The 23,405-nt window shown below is 28.1% G+C and overlaps 10 protein-coding genes across 10 annotated transcripts; 7 read left to right on the top strand and 3 right to left on the bottom strand.

Annotated features, from left to right (window-relative positions):
• Positions 1 to 411: 411 nt before the first annotated feature.
• Positions 412 to 1,702, top strand: OCT59_006307 (uncharacterized protein). Its single transcript, XM_025313856.2, has one exon. It carries the CDS (start codon positions 425 to 427, stop codon positions 1,652 to 1,654), a length of 1,230 nt encoding a protein of 409 aa, XP_025186326.1. The 5' UTR covers positions 412 to 424; the 3' UTR covers positions 1,655 to 1,702.
• Positions 1,703 to 2,436: 734 nt separating this feature from the next.
• OCT59_006308 (uncharacterized protein) lies at positions 2,437 to 3,962 on the top strand. The gene has a single exon (XM_025313857.2). The coding sequence runs from the start codon at positions 2,665 to 2,667 to the stop codon at positions 3,880 to 3,882; it is 1,218 nt and encodes a 405-aa protein (XP_025186327.2). The 5' UTR covers positions 2,437 to 2,664; the 3' UTR covers positions 3,883 to 3,962.
• Positions 3,963 to 7,250: 3,288 nt separating this feature from the next.
• On the bottom strand, positions 7,251 to 7,954 carry OCT59_006309 (uncharacterized protein; the record flags this gene model as incomplete). Its single annotated transcript, XM_066141189.1, has 4 exons — positions 7,251 to 7,371; positions 7,439 to 7,557; positions 7,621 to 7,757; positions 7,810 to 7,954. 4 exons carry the CDS (start codon positions 7,952 to 7,954, stop codon positions 7,251 to 7,253), a joined length of 522 nt encoding a protein of 173 aa, XP_065998004.1.
• A 948-nt stretch (positions 7,955 to 8,902) lies between these two features.
• Positions 8,903 to 9,238, bottom strand: OCT59_006310 (uncharacterized protein; the record flags this gene model as incomplete). The annotated part of the gene is made up of 1 exon (XM_066141190.1): positions 8,903 to 9,238. The coding sequence occupies one exon, from the start codon at positions 9,236 to 9,238 to the stop codon at positions 8,903 to 8,905; it is 336 nt and encodes a 111-aa protein (XP_065998005.1).
• Positions 9,239 to 9,406: 168 nt separating this feature from the next.
• OCT59_006311 (uncharacterized protein) lies at positions 9,407 to 9,904 on the bottom strand (the record flags this gene model as incomplete). Its single annotated transcript, XM_066141191.1, has 2 exons — positions 9,407 to 9,615; positions 9,778 to 9,904. 2 exons carry the CDS (start codon positions 9,902 to 9,904, stop codon positions 9,407 to 9,409), a joined length of 336 nt encoding a protein of 111 aa, XP_065998006.1.
• Positions 9,905 to 10,011: 107 nt separating this feature from the next.
• On the top strand, positions 10,012 to 10,497 carry OCT59_006312 (uncharacterized protein; the record flags this gene model as incomplete). The annotated part of the gene is made up of 1 exon (XM_025310072.1): positions 10,012 to 10,497. The coding sequence occupies one exon, from the start codon at positions 10,012 to 10,014 to the stop codon at positions 10,495 to 10,497; it is 486 nt and encodes a 161-aa protein (XP_025186331.1).
• A 2,155-nt stretch (positions 10,498 to 12,652) lies between these two features.
• OCT59_006313 (uncharacterized protein) lies at positions 12,653 to 13,039 on the top strand (the record flags this gene model as incomplete). The annotated part of the gene is made up of 2 exons (XM_066141192.1): positions 12,653 to 12,870; positions 12,982 to 13,039. The coding sequence occupies 2 exons, from the start codon at positions 12,653 to 12,655 to the stop codon at positions 13,037 to 13,039; spliced, it is 276 nt and encodes a 91-aa protein (XP_065998007.1).
• A 1,893-nt stretch (positions 13,040 to 14,932) lies between these two features.
• OCT59_006314 (uncharacterized protein) lies at positions 14,933 to 16,130 on the top strand. Its single transcript, XM_025313858.2, has one exon. It carries the CDS (start codon positions 14,940 to 14,942, stop codon positions 15,849 to 15,851), a length of 912 nt encoding a protein of 303 aa, XP_025186333.2. The 5' UTR covers positions 14,933 to 14,939; the 3' UTR covers positions 15,852 to 16,130.
• Positions 16,131 to 18,715: 2,585 nt separating this feature from the next.
• OCT59_006315 (uncharacterized protein) lies at positions 18,716 to 19,860 on the top strand. Its single transcript, XM_025313859.2, has one exon. It carries the CDS (start codon positions 18,833 to 18,835, stop codon positions 19,751 to 19,753), a length of 921 nt encoding a protein of 306 aa, XP_025186334.2. The 5' UTR covers positions 18,716 to 18,832; the 3' UTR covers positions 19,754 to 19,860.
• Positions 19,861 to 20,129: 269 nt separating this feature from the next.
• Positions 20,130 to 22,259, top strand: OCT59_006316 (uncharacterized protein). Its single transcript, XM_025313860.2, has 3 exons — positions 20,130 to 20,683; positions 20,760 to 21,530; positions 21,624 to 22,259. The coding sequence occupies exons 1-3, from the start codon at positions 20,412 to 20,414 to the stop codon at positions 21,886 to 21,888; spliced, it is 1,308 nt and encodes a 435-aa protein (XP_025186335.1). The 5' UTR covers positions 20,130 to 20,411; the 3' UTR covers positions 21,889 to 22,259.
• The last annotated feature ends 1,146 nt before the right edge of the window (positions 22,260 to 23,405 follow it).

A 23,405-nucleotide genomic window follows, 5' to 3' on the forward strand; every position in this document is an offset into this window, starting at 1 on the left:
CTAGTACGGAGAATCGTAAGAGAAGAAAAAATTAAGTCACTAAAATTTTATACGAAAACGTCGTATTAAAATTATATGAAATTATGCCGAAGTTGTAATTGGTTACTTAATCCAGCCGGATTTAAGTCACTTCTGTAGTTATAACTTACCTAATGTACGATTAGTGTTTACTCATTTCGGACGATGTCCGTCCGGCACGTGACAATGTATAACAATGAAACCACTTCGGACTTTTAATGATGGTTTCCGTTTCGTACACCTATTACAGCATAAAGTTACAACTTTACGGCAAATGAGTCACAACATTTTCAATTACGGTATTGATCTACCTATTTATAAGATTATATGCATAGGCACATGTCAATGAGTATATATATATATCTGGTATTTTGCTGGAATCACTTTTAACAAAAAAAAAGTGACAATGCTCGTTTCTGATGAAAAATTATTTGCGATCGTTTTATATTCCGCATTTGTAAACAATGATCTTATAGCTTCTATTAGAGATATTTGGAAGAATTCTTGGGTAACTGGAACTTCCGGAGCATTGGTAATAGGATTAGTTGGCGCATTAGCTGCACCATTTATTATATCAGCAATAATTAATGGGTTGGGATTTGGTGTAGGAGGTATTGCAGCAAAATCCTTTGGCTCTTGGTATATGTCATTGCATGGAGGTATGATTGCACGTGGAAGTCTCATCTCAATTTTACAATCGATTGGAGCTGCTGGTTTAGGACCTTTGGGTATTTTCTTAACCAGTAGTTTTGGAGGAGCTATTGGAATTCTTATTGGAGCAATTGGTGGTTCAAACCTTGCATCATATTTTAGAGAAATGGATTTAAATGGAACTGAAAGACAACTACTTGAAAGATTTATTCAAATTGAAGAAAGTAATTATCAAAATAATAGTACAATTATTGTATTCACACTCATGCCAGCTTTATTATATAATGATAAAATGTTGAGATGTTTTTTTGAAACATTTGTAACTAGTTCACCATTTGCCAATTCTAAATTATTTAGATTTGATTTTATAGAAAATAATTTATTAAAATTAAAATCAGAAGAAGAAAGAGTGAATTATACCGTTTATAATTCGCTAATTAGTGATTATGATAAGTCTAGATTAGAATATATTTTTCGGGATGATTATTTTTTAATCGGATATAAGTTAAATCTTGATGATCATAAACCATCGAATCTTATAATAAGTACATTGGTGGAAGTTTGGAATGTACTAAATGGTAAAATCGTTGTGGGTATTGATGTCTATAAATTTCGTGATCAAATCGATAAATATCGTAATCAAATTAATGATCAAATTAGCAAAATTGATTTTGATAAATATCGTGATCAAGCTAGTGATCAAATTAACAATCTTCGTGATCAAATTAATAAAATTGATTTCGACGAACATCGTGATCAAGTTAATGATCAAATTAACTATCTTCGTAATCAAATTAATGATCAAATTAACAAGATTGATTTTGATAAATATCGTGATCAAGCTAATGATCAAATTAACAATCTTCGTGATCAAATTAATGATCAAATTAACAAGATTGATGTTAATAAATTTAGTAATCAGATTAGTGATCAAGTCAACTACTTTTCAGATTTATTTCATAAAAAGTTTAAAAAATCTAAATAAATCATATTGGTTAGAATTATATAATTAATAAATTTCATTGTTAAGAATAAGCTTTTTGTTTCCTGACGTTTGTTTTTACAGTTTTATATTAAAATGTTTGAAACTAGGTCCGAATATTCATGATGTCTATATTTTTGTCATAAACGACCCAATTATTATTTTATACATAAATGTTTAGTATATGTGTATATATGTATATATGTGAAAATCTGCTAAATGATTGAAATTTCCCACAATCTAATGTACATTATATTAGAGATCCTATTAAGATCAATCATTAATCAGCAGCATTACAAATTTATTACAAATTTTGGCCAACGTACGAATTTAAATTAATCGATGGTAAAACATATTGTTTTTCTGATAAATTCAACTATAAATATAAAATGGATAATATAAAGTAAACTTTGATAAATTTTCTACATTGTATTATGCCTAATATAAAATGTACTATTTAGTATTTATTTGATGTAGCACTACATCTACATACCCGCTTTTTTTCATATGACCTTTTCTAAGGTGTTGCGAATGCCTTATTGTTTTTATGCCAGGACCCGGATAATTATGTAAAAGCCATATGCAACAATCTGTACGCCAGAAGCCAATCGAATTGCACTTTGCAGATCACATTGAACAACAACGAACATAACGCGAACACAGCCCAAATTTGGTTGAGTTCGTTGCATTCGCTTAGTAAAATATCATGAAGTCACCAACATAATTTTTTTATATCATAATGTTTTGAAACTTAAATTTGCACAAAAATTGTGCAAACCTATTTTGTGTTCGCGTCGTGTTTGGTGTGTATTTTTTTTTGAAAAGGAAACAATATTTCATCTTAGTATTGTTACTTAGTATTGTTAAATTTCATATGAACGATGATAATCAACCCTAAATACGCCACGAATTAACTTCATAAAGCATAGCATACAAATAGTACTACCAGTATCGGAATCTTTAACTGAGGTAGTTCGTTACCTTTTTTTTCAAGAGATTCTTAATAGCAAGAAATGCCGAAACTCATTTCTGACGAAAAATTATTTGCAATAGTTTTATACTCCGCGTTTGTAAGCAATAATCATCTAACTTCCGTTAGAGATGTTTGGAAGAGTCCTTGGATAACTGGAACTTCTGGAGCACTGGCAATAGGATTAGTTGGTGCAATAGTTGCACCATTTATTTTAACAGCAATAATTCGTGGATTGGGATTTGGTCTGGGAGGTATTGCAGCACATTCATTTGGTTCTTGGTTTATGTCATTGTATCGAGGTACAATTGCACGTGGAAGTGTCGTTTCAATTTTACAATCGATTGGAGCTGTTGGTTTAGGAGCTTTGAGTATTTTCTTAAGCAGTGGTTTTGGAGCAGCTATTGGAATTCTTATTGGAGCAATTGGTGGTTTTAAACTTGCAGAATATTTAACAGAAATTAATTTAATTAAAACCGAAGAACAATTGCTTGAAAGTTTCGTTCAAATTGAAGAAAATAATAATATTATTATATTCAAAATCAAACCAGCTTTGTTATATAATGAAGAAGCTTTAAAATGTTTTTTTGAAACATTTAAATCTAGTTCATCATTTGTTAATTCTAAATTATTTAGAATTGATTTCATAGAAAATGATTTAAAGTTAAAATCAGAAGAAGAAAGAATTCATACTGTTCATAATTTATTAGTTGATAATTATGAAAAATTCAGAATAGAATGTATTTATAACGATGGTTACTTGGTTGGATATAATGTAAATCTTAGTGATTATAAACCATCTGATCCTAAGATAAATACATTGGTAGAAATTTGGAATGTTATGAATGGTAATGTCGTTATAGAATTCATTGATAAAATTCGGGATCAAGTTAATGATCAAATTCGTAACGTTGATGTCAACAAATTTCGTGATCAAGTTAATGATCAAATTAACAAAGCTGATATAAATGGACTCCGTGATCACGTTAATAATCAAATTAATCAAATTAGCGATCAAGTTAGTAAAGTTGATATCAACAAAATTCGGGATCAAGTTAATGATCATATTAACAACATTGATATTAATAAACTTGGTAGTCAAATTGGTGATCAAGTTAATAATCAAATTAATCAAATTAAACAAGTCGATATCAATAAATTTCGTGATCAGGTTAATGATCATGTTAAGAATATTAATGTCAATGAAGTTGGTAATCAAATTAGTAATCACGTAAATGGAATCTTTCGCAAGTGGTTTTAAATAGATGTATTAGTTGTTAAAATATCATTTGTTTATAATCAATAAAATTTGTTAAGAAAAATATTTTGGTTTATTACCTTATCTCTGAAGTTTTGAATATTCATGTAATTTGATTTCACATATTTGGGTCGATATACTGTATAACCTGAATTTGACTCGACCCAATTATTATTACTCGAGCGATCGGACTAAACTTCAAAATTTATTTTTTTCTGGAAATTTTCCATGTAGAATAAACAGAGCTTTTTAAATGGTTAGTATTATTGTCCGGAGCGAAGCGTGATCTTTGGTGATTATTAAAAATTCGTGATCAAATTGATGAAATCTAACTTCTTTCACGATAAGTTTCATTTTAAATAGATTGACATAAGATTTTTATATTATGTACGGAGTTGACCTTTTATTATGACTTCGAATCGCGATTCACCATTTAAAAATAAAAATTTATAATATCGCGAATTAAAGCACTTAGTAAAAATGGAGTAAAACGAAGCAACATTGCCCTAACTCTCTAATCCATATATATCTATCTCGGTGATAAATTTTCATTTTCGCATTTATATGATTATTCGGATTTTGGGGTCCTATCACAACACGTGATGGAAGTTATAAAATGCAATTTACTTAGCGATTGGTTAACTTTTTATTTTGTTTATTTTGAACCGAGTGATTGAAATTGATTCAATCGATTTTTTTTCCAGCCATTGACTTCGAACCAGGTAACTAGCTTCTAATCCTAACAAAATGAACAGCATTTAAGCGACATTGGAAATTACTTTAGAATTGAATGAGCATCTTATGGTGGAAAGGCGTTTCTTTGCTACAGTATATGGATACAGATTCGTTCATATATGGAGTAGAAACGGAGGATATTTATCACGACATGATAAAAAAATGTGGGCCTGTTCGATTTTAGTAATTATTCTTCTGTCCATCCACTATTAAATTACTTTCAGAGGACCAATGGAACCGACGAAAACGGGGAACCAATATTAAAAAAATACTGATGTCATAGGAAAATTCAAGGATGAATGTCATATACAGACCCCGGCGAAAAGAATGGCGGTCAGTCTTTTTGATATCACGAATGTAATTTATAGTAAAATGTGAAATTTTTTTTTATTTTCTGAAAGAGGAACAGAAAATACATATATTTCATTATTTAAATAATATTTGATATGATCATCTTCCGTGTCAATAAATGCTTCAATTTAGTATTGTGTACTATTCGCACTCTTAACTAGCGTTATTTTATTATGATATTTTAATATTTTCTTAGCTTTCTCGCCATCCAGAGGTCAGATTGAGACAAATTTACCACCATTGGATTCCTCTTGACTATGTGGTTCGAATGGTGGTCTAAAAATTACTGTGTAGCATCTGTGTAATGTGATAGTTCAAGTATAATAGTAAGTATTATGAATTTTTATGTTGTATAAAGATAAAAGCAATATAAAGGCTCAATAATATAATAAAAGACCATTATTTAAATCTCATAATTGCAAGAAATCTAATAGTTGTAATTTTTTTTCAATACAAGCTTTGGTTGATGAGAAAATGAAGTTTAAACTTTTTATTTCAAACTTTCATACCAAATCCAAAAAATTATTAGTAGTATTTCTCTGTGATAATGTGATATAACAAAATGCAATTATAATATTTGGCAGTTAAAAGTAAGTGGTTTTTTTTTAAAAAAAAATTGGAATTTATTATTATGTAGGATTTTGAGCATTTTAAAAAAATTCATAGCAAATTATTATGCTCCGATTCCTATTAAATTTATAACTTCTTGGTTTTTTAGAAGGTAAAATAGGCGTAAAAACAATAATAAATCTTCATTTTTTTTTATTGCTTTTTAAAATAGTGTTCTAAAAATCCATTGGGCATTACAAGTTTTAATTTAAATAGGAAAATTCTGATCTCATATCCAAAATAACAAATGATATTTGCACCGCCATTCTTTTCGCCGGGGACTGTATAATGTCTGAGTTCTTTGGGATACGTGCGAAATTGTATCATTATGTCTTGGAAAATGGTAGTGTCGGTTCAAGACATAAAGTGATAAAAGTGCGAGTAACATATGGTCATTGGAGAATTGGTACATTTCATTACGTAAATACTGGAATATCACGAGAAATGCAAAACAACGGGCAATGACAGCCAAAATAGTTATATTATTCACCCTATATTCATGAAGCGAATCCTTCAGATTCTATTTAGGATTGGGAGGTTATACATGGCAAGTATACAACACAGCTATTGTATATCGTAATTGAAATGAAAGATAACAACTTAGTTTCAACAAGTACTATTACATGGAAGGACATTGAGAAGGCACAAAATAAAATAATGGTACACTACGTTGCTCGTTACAAGTAAGTTCATAAAAGAATAAGTAGGTTATGTGAAGAAATTACGAAAGAAAAGGAAACCTAATGAATACATAAGAACTATTTCCATTATGTTATTCCCAAATGAGGACTCATATAAAAAGCGAATAGCTCGATATAGTAGAGAGTGGTATGAAAATAAGAGTGAGCTTCTTAAAAGTGTTGAGAATTCATACAAACTCTATTACGAACTGTCTAAAGAAGAGCGGACTAATATTGAATAAGAATAACAATATTAGAGAGGATCTTAGAGATTATGTTGACGGAGATAAATACTTTTGTATCAATCGGTATAAAGTACAATATCTCATTAGACAATTTTTTTTCGTTAAATAAAATAACGTATAACAACATACATAATGTTATTCAAAAAAAATTAGTTACATGGATTCCGTTACAGGGTACTGCTAGAATTAGATGCATAAATAAGGTTCAACGTAAGGAATGTGATTACGGTTGGAAGGCGAAGCATCAATCAGAAATTTGTTAAAGACAAAATACCCGTGTTTTCGCTATTTGACAAACAACAGACAAATCACAGAGTGAAGCATTACAAAATACATGTTTTCTTCTATGAAAATAGTCAGCTAACAATCAAATTAATTAACTACTTATTAGTATTGTAGTGTGAAAACACTTACTGTATATTCAAAGGCACAGATTGCTTTTAATAGAATAATTATGCATCATTTACGTAAAAGGACCAAAAAATATGTGGTCAGATACGACATTTGATATAAACACTTTTTATCTTTGAAACTACATTTCTTGGTATACTATCTATTATTATAAAGTGGAACAATGCATAAATTTTGTTCTTCATAAAGCATGCTTAATGAGTGAAACATTCAAAGAGAGTTATACACAAATCATATAGTAACAAGAAACTAAATTATATGGTGTACATATATGCAGATTGCGGAAGAAATAGAAAGGTAGAAACCAACTGAAAATTACGGCATAGTTTCAAATTTTTTACTAATCATTAAAAACGTAGGCAGCATCCTCGAATTCGGCAATATGATCGGTCACTTTGTTAATTCTATACATATGGCCTACGTCCGGGTTAGGATCTATAGCACTTCTGTCATGTTTTGACCTATATTGCCAAGAAAGTTAGAGGGACATTGCAAATATTTATGAATATAATAAAATTTGTCACTAACCATTGTGGACGATTATTAATCCAATTTCCCAATTGACGGCAAGTTCTAAATGAAAATATCGTGTCCGAGTTAAATTCGTTTACGCCACCACCATTAATAATGTTTTCGATGAGAATTCTCTAAATAATTTTTTATTCTTAGTTTAATCTACAAAAAATGAATTACAAACAATATTAAAATACCTTTGTTTGACTGCGTCCACGTGGCCATGGGTTTCTCCAGTCTATAACCACAATTGGATCATCATCAGGAATTCTGTCAAGTACTTCGAGAATGCGAGCTGCTCTTTGTTTTAAACATACAGGGATTTCATTAAGATCTAATAAAAAATTTAAAATTATTAAATATAAATGAGTTTAATTTTCATTTACTTTGTATTATAATATGTTCACCTAATTGAAGTTTTTTTGCGAGTTTAATTTCGTCGTTGTCAACTCCATGTTCTTCGTTATTAACTTCAAGTTTGTCGTTATCAGCACCAAGTTCGACTTTAAGATCATCAATATATGGATCCATGTCTTTACGTAGAAGAGCAGTAAACAAGAAACAGTTAAGAATTTATTTAAGAATAGAGAATTTATTTACAAAATGTTAATGTAGTGAAGGAGAATTTGAGAGAGTTTATTAACAAGTTCAAAAATAAAGGTATTATTATTTTTTTTTCGGTTATACAAACTTTTCTATAAAGCAATGACTCATTAGTTCGAAGATATTAATGGATGCTTACGCAAGCACTAAAATTATTATAAGCACGTAATTTATTAAATTATTAATAATACAAAAATGTGATGAGAAAAGGTTATTGGATTAGCTGTTGTGACTCTTTATATTAATAACAAAATAAAGATTTCGATTTACCAATTTAATATTTTACTGATAAAATCTCTCTTATTCTCAACACAATGTTAAGCATGTTTTGTACTCAATTAATATAGAGAATGGAATCGATTCTAGCAAAATCACAAAATACCTAGAACTCTATAACTAACCAATCTATTCTAAATTACTAATAATTCTAAACTATAATTAATTTTTTTAGTTTATAAATTATATTTGTGTCAATTTACTAAACTACTAAAATAAATTTTTTTTTGATTTTTTTGATATTTTCTTATTTTTTTCTACTTTTTCATTAAACTAGATACACCAAGAAGATTTATCTAATTAAAATTTATTAAGAAAATAAAGCCGCATCAATCTACGCCCAGCAAAAATAAAAGAAACAAAAGAAAAGAAATTAATACATTGAAAAATAAAATCCATTAATACACGTCTTAACGGAAACGTTTCGAAAGTCGACTAAAAATCCACCACTCAGTCGAGCATTTTCCAACCCTTTTCCAACGCAAAAGAAACGAACCTCATTTTTAAAATTTGTTTAATTGAATAATAATAAATGATAAATTTATTGTTCATTCGTTATCAGAATCATCCCTGTTTCCCTGATCCGTTGCTACACGTTTCTTATTTTCGTTTAAATTGTCTTTTCCATTCTGTATCTTTATTACTTTTCAAACTCGTAGCTAATGTGCCATCGTTAATTTTCTCGATTCTTTCACTAAATTCCTCATTCAATTTGTTGTAATTTTTGCGTTCTTCTTTACTTCTAGGCACTGTCGAGACCAAAGCTGCCGATAATTTAGGACTTGTTGGTGCATCTATAAATTGTTTGTCTTCCGATATATGATATACACCTTCACTTGTTACGTCCCTACCCCGTAGCTTTGTCAAGACCCCGTTCTTTCCTATAATTTCGTCTTGTCCTTTCATCTGTAGACCTTTTCCCATATCTTCTTCCATTGTTGATTTGTATATGGCCTTTAACAAATCGCTTTCATTGTTAAAATATATCAAATATATTTAAATTTGTTAATTTTGATAATTTTCGCAAAATGGCCCCCATATTGTCCTACATATTCTTTTATCATCTTGAATTCTTGCTCGTCATTTTACTTTTCACTCAATTTTTTAATTGCTTGCCAACTTCGCCGCGATTGTCGCATCAAATATCCTCAAAAAATATCTCCGTTCATTTTTTGTAACCGTAATATTTGAACCGCCTTTAATGAAAATTTCTTCCATTTCTTTTGTTAGACGGATATCAGTTCGAACAGTCTTGTATTTATAATTACGTTTGACTACCAATCTTTCCACATATCCAAATTTTTTCAGTGTCTCTGAAAATCATAAAATCGTAAATCACGTGACTTTTCGGCAAAATGTTGAGTTTTTTTTTAACCGGAATTTCTTTATGGCGTTTAGTCTTACTCACTATATTTAGTCATACTACTCGCTTTTCTATTATTTTCTTGTAAAACGATTTGTTCCTTCGTAGTTACTATCTTTTATCTTTTCTTTAAGATTAATAATTTCTTCCACTTTTAGTTTAAGTAAACGTTCCTTATCTATTATATCTTCCTCTTGTAATTTGATTTTGCGTGCTTGTGCTAAACTCTCTGCTTCCATAATGGACTTCTTTTCTTACCCTAAATTCAGCTTTATAAAAACGCACAAATAAATTATTCTTCTGGAAAATCTTTATTTTTAACTGAAATAGTAAATAAATTTTTAAAATGTCGATACTTGTTTCTGATGAAAAATTATTTGCAATCATTTTATACTCCGTATTTGTAAACAATAAATATCTACCTTCTGTTAGAGATGCTTGGAAGAATTCTTGGATAACTGGAACTTCTGGAGCATTGGCAATAGGGTTAGCTAGTGCAATAGTTGCACCATTTATTATATCAGCAATAATTTATGCGTTGGGATTTGGTACAGGAGGTATTGCAGCACATTCATTTGGCTCTTGGTTTATGTCATTGTATGGAGGTGTGATCGCACATGGAAGTCTCGTTTCAATTTTACAATCGATTGGAGCTGCTGGTTTAGGATCTTTGGGTATTTTCTTAAGCAGTAGTTTTGGAGCAGCTATTGGAATTCTTATTGGAGCAATTGATGGTTCTAATCTTGCAAGATATATTGAAGAAAGGGATTTAATTGGAGTAGAAAAACAAATGCTTAAAAGTTTGGTTCAAATCAAACAAAATACTTATTAAAATAACCATCACATGGTTATATTCACACTCATGCCGGCTTTATTATATAATGATACACTTTTAAGATGTTTTTTTGAAATATTTATATCTAGCTCACCATTTGTTAATTCTAAATTGTTTAGATTTGATTTTATGGAAAATGATTTATTAAAGTTAAAATCAGAAGAAGAAAGATTGAATCGTATTATTCATAATTTGTTAATCAATAATTATGAAAAATCTAGAATAGAATATATTTTTCGCGATAATTACTTGGTTGGATTAAAGTTAGACCTTAATGGTTATAAATCATCGAATCTTATAATAAATACATTGGTGGAAGTTTGGAATGTTATAAATTGTAATATCGTTATGAGTATTGATTTCTATAAATTTCGGGATCAAATTAAAATTAATAAGATTAATACCAACAAGTTTCGTAGTAAATTATAATCAATTTAATGGTCGTTAATGGTCAATGTAGGCAAAAATATAGATTTATTAGTTTAGAAAGTTATATAATAAATAAATTTGGTAAGAAAAATTTTCGGTTTATTAAATACAATTTCATAATTTTAAAAATGTTTGAACTGTAATTTACTAATACATTTGAGTTGAACATTCTTGAACTCTGAAAAAAAACTTAAATAACTAAGTGTAAAAAAATTATATTATGAAATATCGAGTATTAAGCGTAATAATCATGTGTTTTCTTGAAAAAATATTTTGATTCCACGCAATTCTAAGAATACTTTTACTTTTAGAATTATTCTGAAATCTGTAGTTTATATATAGAAATATATTTTAAATATCGCACTGAATATTGATTGGATCATTGATTTTCTTTACCGGCTTTTCATATATATTGCTAATGTTGGCGATGGAATAAAATTTAATTCCAGGGGTCTAGTTATAAATGATCATCGTATCTGATAGGGCATTGCTCATTGCTAAAGTCCACAGCGGTAATTGGCTGAAAAATAGGTGCTGTCATATACATTCCTCGGCGAAAAGAATGGCGGTGCGAATATCATTTGTTATTTTGAATATGAGATCAGAATTTTCCTATTTAAATTAAAACTTGTAATGCCTAATGGATTTTAGAATACTATTTTAAAAAAGCAATAAAAAAAAAATGAAAATTTATTAATGTTTTTACGCCTATTTTACCTTCTAAAAAATCAAGAAGTATAAATTTAATAGAAATCGGAACATAATAATTTACTATGAATTTTTTTAAATGCTCAAAATCCTACATAATAATAAATTCCAATTTTTTTTTTAAAAAAAAAACTACTTACTTTTAACTATCAAATATTATAATTGCATTTTGTTATATTACATTATCACAGAGAAATACTACTAATAATTTTTACATTAAAATTGAATTTGGTATGAAGGTTTGAAATAAAAAGTTTAAACTTCATTTCTCATCAACCAAAGCTTGTATTGAAACAAAATTATAACTATTAGATTCCATGCCATTATTTAAGATGCCCTCGAAATGACGAAATTACTGTCCTGTACTCTAAATTCGTTATCATTTGATAAAATCCTGTTGTAATAAGTTATATAAAAGTTTTTACATTATGAGGCTGATAAATTAATTGCGCCAGGGGCTGAATAATATTTTATTGTGTCCGCTAGATTACGCAAAAGATTTAAAGATCTCCAATACTTTGATTTATTAAAGGGCTAAACGAAAGGATGCTCATATATATAACAAAAAGTTATTTAATTTATTTTCAATTTAAATTTGGTCTATCGAATCTAAATCAATTAAAAAAAAAGCAATAAATAACTGAAATAAAACAAATTAATTGGTAAGCACGATGATACGTAATACATATATGTGTTTTTATATTATTGTTCCAGTGAATCCCATATATAATCTTTTATTTATAAAATAAATTGAAGTAAGATTCACATATTATTTAACGGATTTCCGGCAAAATTTTTTAATTACAAAAAAAAGTGACGATTATTGAATCTGATAAAAAATTATTTTTATGTTTTATATTCCGCATTTGTAATAAATAAATTTCTAACCACCAATAGAGATAATTGAGAGAATCCTTGGGTAATTGGAACTTCTGGAGCAATAGCACTAGGATTAGTCGGCGCATTAGTTGTGCCGTTTATTTTATCAGTAATAATTTATGTGTTGGTGCAGAAGATGTTGCAGCAAGTTCATTTGCTTCTTGGTTTATGTCATTATATGGAGGCACGATTGCACGTGCGTGGAAGACTTGTTTCAATTTTACAATCGATTGGAGCTGCTGGTTTAGGAACTCTCGGCACTTCAATAAGCAGTAGTTTTGGAGCAGCTATTGGAACTCTCATTGGGGGTCCTAAAGCTTGCAACATATTTAAAAGAAATCAAATTTTTGGAAGGTTCGTGAAAATGTTTATCAAAATAATAGTATTAATATATTCATACTTATGCCAGCTTTATTATATATTGATACAATGTTAAAATTTTTTTTTTGAAACATTTATGTCTAGTTCATCATTTTCTAATTCTAAATTATTTAGATTTAAAGAAAATAATTATCAAAATTAAAATCAGAAGAAAAAAAGAGTGAATAATACAGTATATAAAGAATTCAGAGTTAAGTATTTATCATGATGATTAAATCTTGTTGATTTTGAAATGATAAATGGTAACATCATTATTAATATTCCTGATATCAATAAGATTCGTGATCAAATTAATGATCAGGTTCACAAAATTAATATCAATAAATTTAGTAGTAAAATTAGTGAGCAAGTTAATGAAAAAGTTCACGAAATCTCAAAGTTCTTTAATAAGTTTCATTTTAAATAGATATATTAGCTCTTTAGAATAACTTTTGTTTAAGAAATACGTCGTCAGGTGACAGCTGACATGCGCAAGAGAATTGTATGATTAAATTTATGAATAAATTTTGTTTATATCCTTGTCCTGCATTTTATGTGCAAGTTTCAATTCGACCCGAGTATTCCTCTTATATCCGGTAGAGAGAAAACTCGATTTGATTATTGTTTAATTTGGATACCGGGTTAGAAGCGAATATTTTATTTATCTATTGTAAAAAAATCAAATTATAAAACATTGAGTATTTAAATCTGAGAATCACCTGAAATATAATCTGCGGCTTGATTCAATAAATACTATAGGTATATTAAATTCAAATAATTGACTTTACAGACAAGTAGTGGAGAAAATTTTATTTCTAGTGATTTCAATTTATACTAAGAAGATTTTGAAAATTACATGAATCTTAAAAATCCTTATCTGTGTTAGATAATTACTTCTAAGTAGATTATCTGGGTCGAACCGAACAGTATGACAGGTTGGATTTAGATTATTGGTCCGATTCAAAATTTGAGTCGGATCAATTAACCTGATCTATTTGACTCAGATGGAGAACTAGTTGAAACACTTAATTCTAAATTACTTTAAGCAAAAAATTGAATCTTTGCGCATGATTTATTAATAAATATAACTGTTAACTTACAATTCTTACAATTAAAGGTAACGAATATAACTACATCCCTGGAAAGCTGGAATAAACGTAATATGACACGTCATTACAAAATATTTCTACTCCAATCCTATGGCTTATATGTTTCATTGGGTACAAAATTACCAATTTATAATTGTTGCACACTTGGCTTGGTAGTTAGTTCGAAATAGTACAAAATCTGTAAATACATATTAATTTAATTCTCGGGAATTTTTTATTTTATTTTATTTTTTTTTATTTTTAATAACGCATTTCTTATTAATTAAATCATATTTGCATAGATTACACATTAATTTTAGAAATACATAGAGGTAAACAATTATAAAAATTGAATATCCCTATAACTAAATAGTCTAATAATATGCTAAAAGATCTAACTAAGACACGTGATCTGTAATAAGAAAATTAAAGTATAACGTTTACAAAATATATTTTGAAGTTAACCTAATTACACTTAAAGAAAATTTACTAATACTATCTTTCTTTACATCCGAATCGTCCGAACTTAGATTTTCCGTATTTGGTTTTGTTGGCGTTTATATTTAAAGGTAATACAGATCGGGTTAATACTTGCAATTGATCAGTGGCGTACGCCACTCTAAAACTAGTTTTGATTAAAAACTTGATTTGGAGAACAACAATATTAACGTTAACATTGTTTAATGATCAGCAAATTTGTGATATCGTGATTAGGATCCTAATATATAAATAGGTAACAAAGAGATCGGCACCATCTAGGGCCAGAATTACATAATGCCACCTGGCATTATCCTAGAAAGGAAGGAGCTACACGTTATTCTACGCTAACTCTGTATTGTTACCTTTTTTTTGTTTTGCTCGGGAACCTGCGACTTCTGTCGTGATACATGTGTATTAATTAAATATGTTCACATGTTGTTGCAATAATCATTATAAAATGAGAATTTCCTAAGTAATAAGGATTAATTATTAACAATGTATTTGTCTGATAAAAAATTATTAGCAATCGTTTTATATTCTGCATTTGTAAACAACGAATTTTTAATTCCTGTTAGAGATACTTGGGATAATCCTTGGATAATTGGAACTTCTGGAGCATTAGCAATAGGATTCGTTGGCGCATTAGTTGCACCAATTATTTTATCAGCAATAATATATGGATTAGGATTTGGTGTAGAAGGCATTGCAGCAAATTCATTTGCCTCTTGGTTTATGTCATTATATGGAGGTACGATCGCACGTGGAAGTCTTATTTCAATTTTACAATCGGTTGGAGCTGCTGGTTTAGGAACTTTGGGAACTTTCTTAAGCAGTAGTTTTGGAGCAGCTATTGGAATTCTTATCGGAGCAATTGGTGGTTCAAACCTTGCATCATATTTAAAAGAAATGGATCTAACTGAATTTGAAAATCAAATTCTTGAAAGTTTGGTTCAAATTGAAGAAAATATTTATCAAAATAATAGTATTGTTATATTTACACTTATGCCACTTTTATTATCTAATAGTACAATGTTAAAATGTTTTGCTGAAACATTTATATCTTGTTCACCATTTGTTAACTCTAAATTATTTAGATTTGATTTTAAAGACATTAATTTATTAAAATCAGATGAAGGAAGGGTTAATTATATTGTTAATAATTTGTTAATTGGTGATTATAACAAAACCAGAGCAAAATATATTTTTCATGATGATTATTTGATCGGATATAATTTAAATCTTAGCGATCATGAACCATCAAATCTTATGTTAAATATGTTAGTGGAAATTTGGAACATTTTAAATGGTAATATTATTGTAGATTTTGGAATTGATAATATTCGTAATCAAATCAATGATGAAATTCACAATTTAATAAATTACTTTCATGATAAAGTTCATCTTTAATAGGCATAGTACCGAATAGTAGTACTTATGCATTTTATAAAATTTATGGAGAGAATATTTTTAAATGGGTACTAATATATACAGAACGTTTTACGGTAGCTCAATTTCTCTTTTTATTTTATCCTTAGGGAATATAATACTTCCAGTGTTTGAGAAATAGTTTGATTTTTTTCGCCCTGAAAATCTTTAATTTCGTATCTTTTGTTATGGTCATTTGATAAGTTTCATAGTTAGTTATACAAGAATCCTATTTACAATAAAAAGTAATTTAATAACTTATTTGTCAAGTTGTTTATTACTTTTTTCGCTGACCTTTACAATGAAGTAATTATTCTTTGCCAAAGAACCAATTATTTTTGACGCACCACCAGCTGATCATAATATAAAATCAGCTTCGTCAAATTTCTAGTAATTCTTTAACGGTTGTAATTTTTGTTCAAATTTATAAAATTTTCAGTAAGAATTAACCCAATTTCTTAATTACCGTATCGATACTATTATAAATTTGAAAATATCAATATCTATGAAACCATATTTGTTATGTTTGTTGCAATATTAAAAGTTCAAGAATTCACCTTTTTTATTAAAAATGAGAATATTATAAATTATTTATAAAATACAACATATTTCTAATACATAATGTAATTTCACTTATTTTTTTTTTAAAAAAAAAAAATTTAAAATATTTTCATGAGAATCTATAATTAGCGACGAGCGCAAGATCGGAGAAAAGAAAATTATAACTAATAGGAATACATACAGTGCCACGTCTCGGAACTCACGTTCGCTTCTGGAAAGAAATCTTGTTTTTTTTTGCGATTTTGATCCTGAGTCAAATTGATTCTACAAAAAAAAGGTAATTTCAATCAGTAAAAGTTAATCAATATCAAAATAAAATAAATATAATAAACATTACATTTAATCATCCATCATCTTTTTGGAAGAGTTGAACAGTTTTTACCTGAACTTCCATTCACATAAAAACTTTGTTTCCTGAAGTCATGTCTTAATCCAATTCTACTTACACAATTTCAATATATTCACTTACAACATCCTGTATTTCTTCTTTCAATTGAGTCCGATAGTTTGACTTAATAAGTCAAGCGCTGGTTTGATATTTCTTATTAGCAATAACATCCCTTTAAGTAAGTAAGCATTAATCTGTAAATGATCTAATCCATCTTAAGACGTTTCTTGACTATTCATTTATGAATAGATTTCTTCATCATATGCTTCTTTGTATCAAATTATTAATAAGATCACGTGACCTGACTCTTTAAAATATCCCTTCTTTTCTTCAACCGATTTTCTCCGTACGTCAAAAAGTCTTGAATTACTCTACGATTATGTTATTACAAAAAAAAAAGATAACATTTAACATAAATTACAAAAGAACTAAAATAATTAAAATTGTAATACTATTAAACTGTTTTATAAAGTTAAAAGTTTCGATTATTTTCAGAAGGGAAACTAAATTTTGAGGAACGAATTTTTATATTTATACTTTTGAAAGTTAAAATTAAAATGAGTCAAAAGATAATAGAATAAGTAAATAAACATGATAATTGATAAACGATAAATTATTTTCCATATATATATAACAATGTGTTTTTCAACAGTCAGAGAAAATAAAAAAAAAAATTTTAATATTGAAAAAAAATTTTATACAACATACAAAAATTAAAAATTATACGTTAAAAGTTCTAAGACGTAAATATATGAAATTACTCACTATTCCATAAACTTATACTTTTTATTTCTAATCCAGATAAAACAAAGTTAAGAATAGCTTGTCACAAGAAGCTCAGTGAAAATCATTTTATCGTAATATCCACCATGAAATTATTGGCTAGAATTTCCTTGACTTAAACCAAACAAAAAGCTTGAACTTTATGGTTGAAAGGAGTGGAGTTCGCTAGAATAAAAGAAGCGTTCATTCACTGGTTTTAAAGAAATTTGTGGAATATAGTAGAACAATAATTAATAAAATGTAAAAATAAATAAGTTGTACGAAGGGGATGAATTATTGATAAAGAAAGTTTGATTATGCACCCAAGTTATTAATTGTTTCACATCTGTTACAAAATAAACATCTTTTTTTTCACTATGAGATCATTGAGATCATTGAGGATATGAAAAGTAAAATTCATGAGAATTTTCAAGTTAGATTAACTTCATAATCAAATCTTTTCAAACATTGTACGACGCAACAAAGAAAATTAGAAAATGGGTAAGTAATGAATATTTATTTCACGCGTATTTTTTTCAAGAAGTGAAACCGTATACTTCATTTAAATTACTAAAAAAGAAAACTCAAGGCGTGAAAAAAAAAGGTTTAGGAATAATGGAACAGGGATCAAAGGTATCATCATTTACATTTTTAGCAATTGCATTTATAATAAACGCATATTATTGAAAAAACATTCTTTTAAATGAAGGAGATTAGATCCGGCTTTTCTTTTAATTGATCTGCGAGTAATCAACAATAATTAAAATGGCGTAATTAACATATATTAAACTCGCAATTTAATACACCAATCCATTACCAAAAAATAAATTTCACATATTTTTTTTTTTAAACTTTTATCCGTTACATTTTATTTAATGCACGAAAAATCTCATCAAAGAAGTATAACGCCGAATCATCTAAATACAAATAAACTAACACCACACGACATCACACGACTTCCACAATTAGTAAGTAATACAAAATAATTTTTAATTTTCCTTATTGATATTTTGCGCCTAATATATAGATTAAACCTAAAAAGAAGTAATAGTAATCCCGATTCTGTTAATCAAAATTGGAACTTTTTTTTTTTTCTCATTTATAAATATCCTCAGGGTTCCTACTTTTTGGCTACGCATCGTTATAGAAAAAAAAAATTACACATAATTCTTATATAATTAATCAAAAAACATCATCATAAAAAAAATATATTTATACACTCATATATAATTCTTATATAATTGATCAAAACATGGGTCACGATCTATCAAAATATATTGATCCCGCATTATTTAATACCGATTCCGCAGATTCAAAAATTTCCCAAAGAATATCCACGATAGCACCGAATTATAATAGCGGTGATCTAGACGCTTCATCAGATACCCTAACATTAATTCCAAAACTATTGGAACAATCGGAGGAAAAGTTAAAATCAAGTGATTATGAAGCTTGCATATCTCTTTTACAACGAGCATCAAATCTTGGGTCTGGTCTTGCCGCTGCAAAATTGGGTTTTATATACTTGCATGGTTTGCAAGATTCTTCTACCGAGCCACCATCTTTCAAATATATAATAAAACCAGATTATAAAATGTCAGCAGAATATTATTTTTTATCATTGAAAATAATAAATTTAATTGTTTATACTTTATGGGATATGAGCTTATTACTAGAAGTGATCGTTTCCGTAACCGATTTATATCGGTATAAATTTGATCGAAAAAGTGAATTATGGAATAATGGATTGGAAATTTTAAAGTTGTTCAATACAACTCTTAACGAAAACCAATTCGTGAAGTTTCAAACTCACGAAAATAATCAAATAAGAAACGCCATTAGGGTTCACATTTTATTCATATTTGCTTTAACTCATGAATTAGATAGAAAATTTTCTGATGCTATGAAAATTTACCATGAGTGTGAAAAAATTGGTCAAACATTTATCTCTCTTAGCGCAGATAAATTAGTGAAAAAATCCCATACTAATTATAGAATATTACAAAAAGAATTAGATAAACAAACTCCAAAAGTTTTGCCTATATGTACAGAATGTAATTTTAAACCTAAAAATACGGCGGAAGTTTGGGGGTTGTTAGTTTGTTCTAAATGTCAACAAGCTGCCTGTTGTAGTCGGCAATGTTTGCAACTTCATTTAACAAATGATCATTAGTACATAGATTTTATAAATAATATATTATAATCTTTCAATTTTTATTATGTATTTTTTTAATAATTAAAGGTAATAAAGGTCAAAACTTAAATACATATTCAATTTTCAGATCATGTGCAAATAATATCACATGCGTGATTAACCCTAAATTCCATGGAATTTTGGGGTCTATCGGGATGGGCCGCCATACCACGTGTTTAAACGTGTTTTCTCATCAAAAATAGGGACGGTGACATTTTTTTTAATTAAAATAGACAATATTTGTTGATCTCAATATTGTAATGGTAATAATTGTAATTCGAATGTTCTCATGCATGAAGCCTTTGTGTACAAAAGATGATAAACAAGGGATTTACTGCAAAATTTTAAATAGTTTAACAGTTTGAAGATTCGTTATGTTTCACTTACTAAACATATTTTATGTACCAGTAAATATCATCGGGTAACAATTAGTTAAAATAAATATATCGGAGTTATATATGTCGGAATTAGTTTATTTAAGTTGGTTTTTTTATGGTAGGCTTCATACATAAATGTAGTCTGTAACACGAATTAATACATTTTTTTATTTAAAATAAACCTTAATATTTTTTATAAATTCTCCCTTCTCTTTAATGATTTTGTTATTCTTATCGATATTTAAAATTTTATAATAAAAATGGAACAAGAGAAAGTTAAGAAACAATTGAGATATAATCCATATGTACCAGAATTTCTAAGATTGAAGGGTACAGTTTTACCTCATGTTATTGTCCAAACTATAATAGTAACTTTAATCAGTACTGTAGTGGTTATTCTTTTCGAATTAACTGACATCAAATTAAGTGTATCTAAAGCACCACCAACATCCATATCTAATATTTTTACTCAAATAATTGGTATTGTGGTTGGTCTTTTACTTACTTATAGAACAAATACCGCTTATGACAGGTATTTTTCGTTATTGCGTAGTATTTTCACTCTCTAGAGCGGGTTTTTTTAACGAGTGAATCTTTTTTTTTTTTAGATATTGGGAAGGAAGAAAACTTTGGTCCACGATGGTTGTACAAATTCGTAATTTTACACGATATATGTGGATAGGAGTTAGAGAAGATGGTAAGAAAAAGGGTGCTGACCCCCATGGACAAGCAAAACCAGAAATTGTTATAGAGAAAAGAACCGCCTTAAATTTATTATTGGGATTCACAGTAGCGGTTAAACATTATCTTAGAGAAGAACCTGGATATCATTATAAAGATTTAGAAAATTTAATTTCAAATATTCGATCAAGCTTACCAGAATTTTCATCAGCAAATAATTATGAAAGTGATATTACTCACGCACAAAAATCTGGATGGTATACTCGCTTATTTCGTAGAAAACTTAAACCTCATGAGAGAGAGAAGGAGGATCATTCTCTTGCAGAACAAAATCTTCCTCTGGATATAACTCTCTATCTTTCTTCTTATATTGATACTCAAGTTAAAAATTCATCAATTGATGTTCCAATTACTAATCAATTATTAGCCTCTCTTAATGGGTTATGTGATTGTTTGTCTCAATTTGAAAGAATTCTTAGAAGTCCTATTCCTTTAGCTTATTCTATTCATCTTTCTCAAACTGTTTGGATTTATTGTCTTAGTTTACCTTTTTTTTTGGTTTCTGGTACTCGTTGGGCTACTATTATTGTTGTATTTTTTGTTGCTTTGATTTTATTTGGATTGGAACGCATTGGAGCAGAAATTGAAAATCCCTTCGGATATGATGCAAATGACTTGGATTTGGACGATTTCTGCTCGTAAGCAAATTTTCTTTTTTTTTTTAAAAAAAAAAAAGAGATGAGTCACATTTTTTAAAACCTCTAATTTGATTTGATTTTTTTTTTATTTAGTCATATTAAACGTGAATTAGATACTATCGCAGCCCATCCTCCTCCAACAATTCAAGATTGGATTTACACACCAGAAAATCTTCCATTTGAAAATAAGGAAATTAACGCTCTTGATGTTGCTAATCTCGATATTGATGATGTCAGGTCATTACTTTCTGTTGGATCAAATCCTGAAATTGGTAGAGATTCTTTTGATGTACAAGAAGGAGAAGGAGAAACGTCTGAGAAGAACAAGAATAATGTAACCGTTGATGTTGGTGAATAGAAATGTAATTTATGAGATGGGGGGATGAGAAAAAACTTTGTATGCTTTATTTGATTCAATCTGGTAATTAGAATCACTAAAGTATAGATATTATGATAATTTCGTTAATCGAATTATCTTTTTTTTTTATCAAAGTCACGTAATAATATATAAAATTCTTTTAAAATATTTTAAAATTTATTAAATTTAATATCCAAAAATTTATTTACAAACAATCAAACTTAGTTTTAGTTTACATTAAAGTGCTTATACGTAAAAATCGTGTTATTGAAAAAAAAAATTAGTATAAACACATTTAAAAATACTTGAAAAAAAAAATTCTTAATAAAATAAAGCGTTTACGTTGAGGTGGTCAGTCAACTAATTAAATCAAAACTACATGTGGTTATATAACTTATCGAACATTTGATAACATAACAGCAGATATTTTATATGGTTGTATTAATGATTTTAATATAATTTATTTCTTAATATACTAAATTGTCTAGAATTATACATCTAATTTAACAAAATATATAATTCATATAAACGCCGGTTCCAATTAATAGAATACGTCTTGAAGAAATATAAAAGAACTCGCTGTCGATGAAGAGGTGTCTATTGATTGAGGAATTGACCTAAGAACATATTCAAAGAATGAAATATCATTAAGGCAATCTAAACTTTTGTTTATCTTCAAATAAATTGCTAAAGAAAATTATTCAGATAAATTAAAAAAAATGAGAGCGAAAAGAAATGCAACGAAGGAAATTCCGCTCTAACCACGGATCCGGATATTTTTAATAAATTATTTATATTAATACTGCTTCAAATTAATAAAATATATTACTCTATATAAATATAACTTGTATCACTCTCTATAAAAAAATTCTGGAAAAACTCCGATAAATGATCATTTTTCTAGTTTTTTATTCCGAAATTCCGAAGAAACTCAGACACGTGATCATTTTTCTGAAAAGGATGGTAAAGTCCTAGGTCCTGGACCTAAAGACCTGGTCCTAAGTCTAAATTTTGGACCAGAAGCGGACCAGGTCCTAAAAAGTCCTAATCATTATATATAAACATTAAATGAGAGATCTATATAAAATTATATTATGTTTAAATTATATATGTATAAATTGTAAATTTGATTTTAAGTAATAATAAATTATAAAAAATGCACTGCAATATTGCAATACAATTTTTATATTATTAAAATCATATTAAAAAATGAGTTGCGATATTGCGATTCACATTTTTATATTAAAATAATATAAAAAGGTGAATCGCGATACGGCAACTCACTTTTTTTTATATAAAATCAATATAAAAAAGTGAATCGCAATACCGCAACTCACTTTTTTTATATAAAATCAATATAAAAAAGTGAATCGCAATACCGCAAATCACTTTTTTTATATTTAGTTATCACTAAATTCATAAAATCTATAAATAACTTAGTCAGGATCAGGTCCTGGGACCAGGTCCAGGACTGGTCCTAACAGGACCTGGTCCGCAGGTCCGTTCAATAGGACTTA

Source organism: Rhizophagus irregularis, chromosome 14 (assembly GCF_026210795.1).
Source record: "Rhizophagus irregularis chromosome 14, complete sequence".
In the NCBI taxonomy this organism is placed as follows: Eukaryota; Fungi; Glomeromycota; class Glomeromycetes; order Glomerales; family Glomeraceae; genus Rhizophagus; species Rhizophagus irregularis.

What these genes read in the sequence shown, in the direction of transcription:
- OCT59_006307 (XM_025313856.2), top strand. Translation starts at nt 425, where the DNA reads ATGCTCGTTTCTGATGAAAAATTATTTGCGATCGTTTTATATTCCGCA.
- OCT59_006308 (XM_025313857.2), top strand. Translation starts at nt 2,665, where the DNA reads ATGCCGAAACTCATTTCTGACGAAAAATTATTTGCAATAGTTTTATAC.
- OCT59_006315 (XM_025313859.2), top strand. Translation starts at nt 18,833, where the DNA reads ATGGGTCACGATCTATCAAAATATATTGATCCCGCATTATTTAATACC.
- OCT59_006316 (XM_025313860.2), top strand. Translation starts at nt 20,412, where the DNA reads ATGGAACAAGAGAAAGTTAAGAAACAATTGAGATATAATCCATATGTA. An exon ending in ACAAATACCGCTTATGACAG is followed by an intron (nt 20,684 to 20,759) that starts GTATTTTTCGTT and finishes TTTTTTTTTTAG; the next exon opens with ATATTGGGAAGGAAGAAAAC. An exon ending in GATTTGGACGATTTCTGCTC is followed by an intron (nt 21,531 to 21,623) that starts GTAAGCAAATTT and finishes TTTTTTATTTAG; the next exon opens with TCATATTAAACGTGAATTAG.
- OCT59_006314 (XM_025313858.2), top strand. Translation starts at nt 14,940, where the DNA reads ATGTATTTGTCTGATAAAAAATTATTAGCAATCGTTTTATATTCTGCA.